General features: G+C 39.6%; 1 protein-coding gene across 1 annotated transcript in view; it reads right to left on the bottom strand.

The window, feature by feature from the left end:
* Nucleotides 1-2,480, bottom strand: part of LOC144535658 (phospholipase A and acyltransferase 4-like) — a 3,659-nt gene extending 1,179 nt beyond the window's left edge. The window contains exons 1-3 of the mRNA XM_078278209.1: nucleotides 2,374-2,480; nucleotides 735-837; nucleotides 213-481 (exon numbers count right to left, since the gene is read on the bottom strand). Coding sequence (XP_078134335.1) covers nucleotides 213-481; nucleotides 735-837; nucleotides 2,374-2,388 — 387 coding nt within the window. The 5' untranslated portion in view covers nucleotides 2,389-2,480. The remainder of the gene's footprint in view (nucleotides 1-212; nucleotides 482-734; nucleotides 838-2,373) is intronic.
* Between the last annotated feature and the right edge of the window lie 7,785 nt (nucleotides 2,481-10,265).

The raw sequence follows: 10,265 nt of genomic DNA, 5'->3' as shown, positions 1-10,265 counted from the left end.
CAATGCAACTGCCAGCTGGTGGCATTATAATGGATAGCAGGCAGACATCTCCACAGCCAATTACTCCCACACTGGGCATCTCCCACCACAACAATCTAGACTCTTAAAAATCCCTACAGGTTAGAGGAAAAATATATATTTTTTGATTTTAGGGTGAACTGTCCCTTTAAGCAGTCCTGCAAACAGAAGTATAAAAGCCACAGGATACCCACCTGTCGAGACTCCGGCTTGCCGTAGCGTAGCTCTGTGACAAAGTGCTCGCAGTTCCTAGTGAAGATAGAATACGGCAGCTCCTGACCCACCATGCCACAGGCCTCCTTCACGATGATGTAACTCTCACGAGGCTGGTACTTGTCATCTAGGAGGTTGTGGACCTTGACATTATCATTGCCGACCACTTCCCAGATGTTCTCACACTTCACCTGTCCTACATCGATATCCAGGGCCATCAACGAAGAACCAGAAGAGCTTGAATCATCATCTATGTGTTTTTTATAAAAGAGACAGACAGGAAAGAAGTTAGAATAAAACGAAAAGAGACATAGAGAAAGGGATATAGAGGGGCAAATGATATGTTGCCATTCATCAAGTATTTGTGTTTACTATTATTTTACATTTACATGCATGTAAAAACAACATAATTACCACAACAAACTATAATGGAGGACAGTGACAGGCAAAAGGTTATAGATGGTCTTCCAAGATGAAGGTAGTAAATGCAACATTTCACTCACTTTGAGTAGTCAAATGAATAACTTCCATTCCACCGATGTAGATGGCCCAGTGCTGATATATCCCACGGTTGATCTTGATCAGGTCTCCAGGCTTTGCATCAATCTAAAATCATAAGAAAAACAATTAAAATGTATAAATCATAAAAAAAAAATAAACTTCACATCTAGTCAGTACCACAAGTACCCCCTGGAGTTTTTGACCATGTGTACGAGCATGTGGGTGATTGACAGTTATATCCATTATTTCACCAAAAATTAGCTTCTATAGGAAGGTTTTTCAAACGGTTAAACCCACAAAAATAGCCAATAGACTCCATTCCTATTGCCAGTAGACGAGTATCCCTGTCTGTTTTTGTTATTGGTGAACTATTTTTATTTTTATAATTATCAGGAACTGCCAGAAAACAGCTGTTAACTTTTTCTGCTACAGCTTTCCGATACAGTGGACAAAACTGCAAACTCTAAATGTTGGGTCTTGCTTCAGTCAGTTGGCAGTTGATGAGCGAGGCGGTTGATACACTCTCTGGAGGACCAATTGCTGCTGGGTGATGGAAAATGCGTCACTAACTGTGCGCTGCTTTTGAATGTCACCACAGACACCCAGTTCGTAATACTGCAAATGAAAGGGCCTTCATCAGTTGACCTTAGGCTCAATTAACATTGTAGGGGCTTAACAGGGTCATACTCCGATTCTAGTCAGAATATGAGTCTGATACTGCTCCATTGGGCTGTGATTGTGGGGCGTGTTTCAACCCAACCAGTAAAGAAAATGCCTCTGCACTCAATTGGATAGACCTCCAACCAATCAGAGCAACGGAACTCAACTCGACTGTCAACAGAACTCAACACCACCAATGAGATGAGACGGTGTATCGTCTCCATAGCAACCTGCTGCTCTTTTCAAAAATCAATCAATGTGTCAGGGCATTAACCATAAAACAAGCAGCTCAAAGAAAGGCCCAGTTTTTCAGAAACCTGGCATGACATGCTGTTGAAACTAGGTACGCGCACAGATACAATTAGTCAACAGTGGGACAATTGTACTTCCAGCAAGTTGGAGTTTTCTATTTCACAACAAAGGCTCTTCTTAATGTTAACATAATTTACTCGTGTTGTGTCACTTCACTCTGTTTCTTCTTGTCTATGCTTTATATTTACTTATTTTGGTACTCAGTGTCGTAGATCACTTTGACTAAAGTGGTAACACATTGCTTTTCAGCGGCATACTCACAGTAAAGTATGTGGGAGCCATTTATTTTATGCATTGTATTCCATGAATACTTAACACATCAAATAAATATACTATATATTTATTTTTTTGTTGCACATTCTGCATTCAATCCATTAAGCCTCCTTTTTTGTATGCTAAACAGTTATTTGTATATATTTGTTTATTACATATTAATGTTTAATATGTTTGTTTGTTATGTGGGCACCAATCACAAAGGCAAATTCCTCTTAAGTGTAACGCTAATAAACCTTGTTCTGATTCTGATTCTCTAATCTAAATATACTAATAAGTATTTAAAATGTTGCCAGTGAAAAAGAACATGTTTGAGATTAAACTGAAGCAGCTTTAAATGTACACTTTAAATGTAAACTTATCAGTGACGGCAGAGCTCAGTAGCAGGAGACTTACCTTTTTTGGAGCCATCTCTTCAGTTCTTCATCTATCAGTAAGACTAGCGGCGACCTGCAGCCAATTTATGCTGCCAGAGACTGAAACCTAAGTGTGCTTACGTCTCAGAAACGAAACTGCTCACCTTATAACAGGTGTCAAACACAAGATGCAAACAGACAGATTATAAGCACAAAGTACACATTATATAATAAGTTGTACCAGTTGAACGTGAGGAACTGCTAGGTGGTGCTAAGTGCAATAAAGCAACAAAGGTTAAGTTTCATTTCTCGTGAGCTGTTCAGTAGGTGCACTCAGGCCTTTGCATGACTAAACAAAGTTGGGCAAACAGTCTTCTCAGTCAGAGCCAGCTACTGCTGGAAAAGTCTCCCAGCTGATTTAAGATAAAGCATTAACTACCTAACCTTTAAACAAAAACTTAAGAGGTGGCCTAATGCAAATGTAACAGCCTGGAAATGCGAGATAGAAATGATCACTCAGACAACGATGTTTTCTCTCTGGTAGCTCCACCGAGAATTGTTGTATTTAAAATAAATACAAAAAGATATTTGAATGCACAATTACAACAATTACTCGCTTTCAGGTGAACATTAACAAAAATAGTGTAAACAAAATCTTAAATATGTAATATTTAAGAGTGTATATACACTCTTAAATATGCTTTAAATAAACAAAACATTAATTAAACATATTCATTTCTCTATAAAGTCTTTCTTACTTACAATGAACAGTTTCCAAAAATAGCAACACAATATGCAGTCCGTGTTTCCCACAGGTTGAGAATTTACTTGTGATGGTGTGTGCCGCAGGATGTGATGGCGCGGTGCGTAATGGCTGGGTTTAGTAATAATGGCTTCAGTTATAAACTAGTCAAACGAAGGTGAAAATAATGACTACATAACATTATCAGATAATTTAGAAATAATTAACTATTTACATATTAAACAAATTAGACTAAAAGATGATACAGATAGATAAAAATATTGCAACACTATGCGGCATCTGACACAATTTCAGGGTAGTTTTTAAGGCTGTACGATATGACGAAAATATGCGATATGCCCTAACGTTGAATATCGCGATGATATAACTTGTGATAAACATATTAAAATGTAGCCTACTCAGTTCTGCACATCTGCTGCTTTCAGTATTTTGCTAAAATGCAACAAATTGCTTGTTAAATTTTAAACAAATGACAACAAAAGTGTAGCCATGATGTGCTTTGTCAATTAATTTTTTTTTTCTTTTTTGCCAAATGTTAATGGTTCAGCAGATAAAATACCTGTAATTCTATACTATGATCCAAACAGAAAGTTACGTGTTATTATTATTCTCAACACTGTACCCCCTTAACTCCTGTTAGGCTATCTAAAGTTAGCCTAATTCTTGTTCATTTACACAAGTGTATTAGTCCGTGATTTGGGGATCCTAAACACGCTGTTCTGTTCTATACATGTCCTGTTGCACTCATTAAGATTTCATCTGAGCAGATTTCTGTCATTCAAACAACTCAGAGTTGTAGTTTAAAACTTTTACAGCCAATTTAATAAAATTAAGGGTAAAATTAACAGTTAATGGATACAGGCAAGGAGAACTGAAGGCTCGGTTAGCAACGATTAGCTCTGATTAGCGGTTAGCTCTAGTCTGCTCCGGTTAGCTAGCTAGCTCCATTATAAAGATATGGAGCGGAGGAGACTGCCGCGGAGAGGGGTAACAACCAGACTGATAAATTACGTTTGGGGAGATTTCACAGCAGCATGGTCGCGTTGTTTCTACAGTTTTATTAGTACAGTTAATCCCATTGCAAGACCACCAGCAGTATGCTACTACTAACGTAACAACAGTGTTGGGGAGTAACGGAATACATGTATCGGCGTTACGTATTCGGAATACAAGTTATGAGTAACTGTATTCGTTACAGTTACAATTTAAATAGTTGGTAATTAGAATACAGTTACATCAATGGATTACATGACAATACTTCTCTGTTTCACGAGTTTATTCACTCTCTAAATAAATTAAGGCAAATCCGTGCATTTCCCAGAAGCCCCAATATGAAAATGAAAAAATTTGCTATTTGCGTGATCAGTCACAATGGAGTCGGAAGAGGAGCAGCAGGTGCTAGAGGTAGAGATGGAGCCAAGGGTAGTCGTCTGTTGTAGTTTTACTGGTCACCTTGCTATTTTATAGTTGTATCAGGTAGCTACCTGCTTAGTTGATGTGCGACTTTACATTCTCCTATGTGCTGATTTACTAGCCCCAGAGCCGTTGAAAGACTGACTAGCCCTGTTTGACATGCTAGCTAACGTTAGCTAAAATAGCTCGTGGTAGCTTAGACTGCGGTTAGATTTGAATGCACTTCAATGTGCATTTAGTGCAGTTAGTTCCATTTAGCCTACTGCTTACTGTCTTCAGTTAGGCTACTGTCTTATGTTTCCTTACATGCCAAGTCCTCCTGTGTATGAAATATGTAGGCCATGATGTGATAACATGGTATGTTGAATAGCCTACTAGGTGGTAGTAGACTTAACACATTACATTTAAAACAGATGATTATTATGAGTATGCGTAATGATTACTGTGAAGTGTAATGTCACCATCAGCACCTCTAGGACGTTGTATTTACAATAGTCCTCTTTATTCTTCACAGCATAAAACAATTTCAGTGTTATTCATTTGTGCTCTGCGAAGAGCAGAAATGATATCAGATGATGGTGGTGAACAAAGTGCCATGCCCACCACCTCTCAAACAAGCATTACTCAGCACCTCAGCAATCACCCAAAGGAAAGTAACAAATTCTGTACAGAAACAGAATATTTTATGTTTGTCTATTTTCCCACTTCTAACAGTGTAGTAAATAAAGAAACTGAAAAGGGAAAATTGGTAAATTCTTCTCTTTTTTAACCAAGCAAAACATCTTTTGCATAAACATACCCTTATAGTCTTTGTTCCTCTACAGCAAATTATAATATATTGCACTTTCACATACGTTACAAATGCCATTTTTGGGCATGTATTCTGTATTCTGTAACGGAATACGTTTTGAAAGTATCCTTCTCTCATCTGAAAAATTAACTCTGATCGGAGAATTCCCTCAAGCTTTTATCCATTCCTCATAGGGGGGGTGTCATCTTGTTTCTAGACAGAAACTGGTATCTTTCACAGACACACACGCACACAAGAGCGGGACCTAGTGGTGCAACTTCCTCGTCTGTTCTCGCAACCTTCAAACAGTGCACCTCTATGCCATTAAAGCCTTTAAGCCCCTATTTTATGACTTAAGCTTCAACTTTCTGTGCATCAGAGGTCACTCTTAAACACTTCCTCAATGACTAACACAGCTCTTTTGCAACGAGCACATACACAGATTTTGTGAATAAAATACTGTATTTCTACAGTTGGCAGATGATGAGCGAGGCGGTTGATACGCTCTCTGGAGGACCAATTACTGCTGGGTGATGGAAAATGTGTCGCTAAATGTGCGCTGCTTTTGAATGAGGATGAGAACCAACACAAACTGGTGGTGTGAGTGTGGGGGAATATGCCAACCTATGCCGACTGAAATAGAGTGTCTGTGCTGTGGCGAGTGGGACAAGGTACTTCCATCGATGACCAGGCTCAACGTGTGAGATCAAGATGAGCATGCCCGCAGTTGGGTCTAGGCCTATTTTTTCATCCGCGATTATTTTCATTTGCATGCTTGTTTGTTTTCCTCTGCTGCCACGGTATCAGAAATAGGGCAGGCGCACAACAGGCTATTTACATGTAGGGCGCAGTCGTAAATACACGACTCTGCAGAGCCATCTGCTCTAATGAACTCAAGCGAACTGTCATCTGCTCTCTCTCCCCTTTAGGGTGAGCAACTGGAACAGTGACAGGACGTCATCACTCGCGAAGTCATGGCAACCAAATAAACAACAGGGCGAGTACACTTGTCACTCAATCTTAGGAAAAGTGACAAACAGCGATGAAAGCCGCAACATGAAATCCGCACTCACGCGGGTCCCGTGAAATATGACAGCTAAGGTTTATTGGAAAATAGCACTGTGGACACTGAATTTGAATTTGAATTTACTGTTTATCACACTCCAGATGAGACAAGAAGCTAACGTTAGCGAACGCTGCGGTGATGGTCCCTCTGCCTCTGACTCCCGTTGCAGGAGAACGCTGTATTCCTCCGACACGCTGTATTAAAACCGTTTTCCAGGTTAGTGGGGGTGCATACCGCTCAAAACCAACATGGAGGTGGAAATCCAAAACTACGGCATAATTACACGGAGCACAAACGTGACACATCTGCCGCAGCATGTCGACAGCAGAGCGTGTCCATTATAAACCTGAAGCTGCACAGACTACGGACGGAAGGCGTGCTGCTCGTCTCCATTTTTACAGCGAGAGTGGACACTAACGCACAGGTCTGCTTCAGAGCTCCGTGTGTTTGGGAAACATGCTTTATTTGTGATTTAAATAATGGTGCTGATGATTTTTAAGAGACCCCCACGGGTGTATGATTTTACTGCTTTCATGGGAGCTCAGCTCCTACTGGCTCCCAGTACTCACACAGAGTTGCTGTTTTCACAGGCAAAATAGGTTGGTGGCTTATCGTGTTGTGCTGGAGTGGGCCCTGAAGGGAGAGACATTGAGCAGAGGAAATCGAACACCATTGCCATCATGTGTGGTTGTAGCTATCTGTCAAAAATATCCATCAGAGTCTGGTATATACATTGGCTTTCAAGAGGCAATCAATTTCAAGATGGTATAAATATGTTGTAACTGAATTATTGAAATAAAGATTTGCTTTCATGGACAAAGTCTTTGTGAAACCTTTCATATGTTTACTTAACACAAAAAATAATTAGGTTTTGTTTTTGTTGTTGTTGGGTCACGACATGCTAACCGGCAACAAAGGATTCCATTCACTACGCTAAGCTAAGCTAGCGCTGCCGGACTAAGACAATGCATACACTGAGACAAAATTACGTTTGCCCACCTATCTAAATCTAGGGGAGACGGTGAATAACCCTATCTCAAAAAAACGGTGACGTGTTCCTTTAAGAAAAAGGATTTCTTATGCTAAGCAGCTATTTGTATATATTTGTTTATTTCATATTAACGTTTAATGTTTGTTTGTTATGTATGCACCAATCACAAAAGCAAATTCCTCGTAAGTGTAACGCTAATAAACCTTGTTCTGATTCTGATTCTCTAATCTAAATATACTAATAAGTATTTAAAATGTTGCCAGTGAAAAAGAACATGTTTGAGTTTAAACTGAAGCAGCTTTAAATGTACACTTTAAATGTAAACTTATAAGTGACGGCAGAGCTCAGTAGCAGGAGACCTCCCTTTTTTGGAGCCATCTCTTCAGTTCTTCATCTATCAGTAAGACTAGCGGCGACCTGCAGCCAATTTACCTAAACCTAAGGGCGCTTACGTGTCAGAAAGGAAAGGGCTCACCTGATAATGGGTGTGAAACACAAGATCCAAACAGACAGATTATAAGCACGAAGTACACATTATATAACCAGTTGTTCCTGTTTTACACGAGGAAGTGCAATAAAGCAATAAAGGCTGCTAAGTGCAATACAATTAGCAAATCTCAAATTTGCTGGTAGTTCGTCAGGGTTTTCCCAGGCTAAGGTAAAGCATTAACTACCTAACCTCCAAACAGAAACTTAACAGACGGCCTAATGCAAACCATACTTAGAATCATGAGCTTTATACCTACTACCTGGCATTGCCTTTACGTCATTGTCTTTACATATATATATGCTACTTTTTTAATGTTTAATGTATTTTGCTGTTTTGTAATGTATCATATTGTGTTGTATTGTGGTGAACTGTATTCATAACATTGCTGTGAATGTTGTCAGTCATCTATGTCATAGTTATCCAAAGACGTACCCAGGGATGACTAACTCTGACACATTCACATTCAAATTTGAATTACAGTTATGTGCATTGTCCCTCCCTGGTAAATAAATAGAAACATAAAATGCTACTGTGTTAAAGTTTCAGTGTAAAGTTTTTGCAGTGACCTGATCTGTATGTTAAAAGCATATCTAATCAGGTCATTGTTCAAATCTGCAGATTATTTTATTTTTAATTTTTTTAGAGGCAGAGATCTTCACCCTATTGCCCTTTCGCTGATACGGAGTCAAAGATGGACAGGTTAGTTAATGAAACGTCCTGCTGAAGTGAATTAATTTGGAAATGAGGTGGCTCATAATTAATCACTTCAGGGCCAACAAGGCAACATGGCTTTGCAAATAACTTAATACTGTTACTCCTCACATTTGATTTTCCCCTAAAACCCTCTGTCTGTCCAAAATCTCTCTGACACTGAACACACTCTAACATTCAAACACTTAATATCTATGAATCTCATTATTTTAGTAGTTTCGCATTGCCAGACTCTCCTCTACAGCGCTGCGGAGGAGGGTCTGGCTAGTCCACACAGCATTCCTGGATGGGAGAAAAACGTGCTCTGGTTTATTGGCATTTCTATTAACCAATCACAATCGTCTTGGGCAGTGCTAAGCGCCGGACAGAGCCACGGTACCGCTGCAAAACAGCCTCAGGAAGGAACTTGTTTTGAACATTCAAAAGTAGTTTTAGTTGTGTAACAGAAAACTCAGATTGGACAGATAGTCTAGCTAGCTGTCTGGATTTACCCTGCAGAGATCTGAGGAGCAGTTAACCATAGTCCTCACAAATCCACCGGAGTTTAGAATGCCAGCACATAGAAAGAGGAAGGTAACGGACATCCAGGCGAAAAGAGTGACATCCGGCGGGACCCGAGCAATCCAGGAAGTGGAATGTCGTGGATATAGACTACTTCAAATGCAGAAAAAAAAAACCTGTTTTAATAAATATAAAAAAACAGTTAATCTAATATCTAAGTTTTTACAGGAATGAAATGTTATTTTGGTTTAAATATAATCAGATCATTGCTTAAATACAAATTACACAAATGATTAATAAACTTGGTTGAGGGTCATAAATAGAGTTGAAAGTTAAAGTACAGTATAGGCAACAATCTGCTTATAACAACTTGATAATGTAGTTGTTGCAGAGTTCCTCTGCTCCCTATAGGCCAAAATCTATCAAAGCAGCTTTAAAAATCTAATACACTTGCACAAATGTACTGTAGCAGTGGCAGGTGAACATTGGTAATATCAGACAGAGTGAACCGGATAAATTATTTGCAGGAAAGCGTCCAAGCTGGGAGACCTGGAAGTTAAATTTCTCCCCAGGTCCTCATTAAGTGCTTAAAACAGGAAGTCCTCAATCAGACCAGCACAGGGATCCCACTGGCCTTTTAGCTCTTCAGGATGTTTGGAGAAATTCCCCACACTCAGATCAATGCTGCTGAGCCTTTTATTAAATACAGATGTAATACACTAAGTCCTGCATCCCGGCCAAGAATAATTTTTTCTTCTTTACTTTTTTTCTCTCTCTGTATTTTCTCTTCAGTGTTCTGCTCTCTTCTGGTTGTCTTCACCTCATTGACAGCGGACAGAAGCCAGAGGAGGGATTTGACACCAAACATTCATCTCTCTTCCTGTCTGTCAGCGCTGCCTTTTACAACAGCACCTGTTGAACTGCGTGCCATATATGCTGTCACCTGCCCGCTGCTTCACCCAGCCTCTCGGCATTGTATAGGCCTACTGTTTGCTTTCCCTCTTTTCATTCATTTCTCTCTCAGAGCACTAGAATAAGCCACTTTGGTGCAAGTGGTGCACTTAAGACTGTATACTTGTAGTCTCTACATAAGAGACTGTTCTCCTCTGAAAAACGCTCCCACAGCTTTGTCAGCAACGTTTATAGTGTGGCGCCCTCTAATGGCCTTAGTGATTATGACGGAAGCAAAGGTAATGAAGTGAAACAG

Source organism: Sander vitreus, chromosome 20, assembly GCF_031162955.1.
Source record: "Sander vitreus isolate 19-12246 chromosome 20, sanVit1, whole genome shotgun sequence".
Lineage (NCBI taxonomy): Eukaryota > Metazoa > Chordata > Actinopteri > Perciformes > Percidae > Sander > Sander vitreus.
This window is presented reverse-complemented; position numbering and strand designations above follow the sequence as displayed.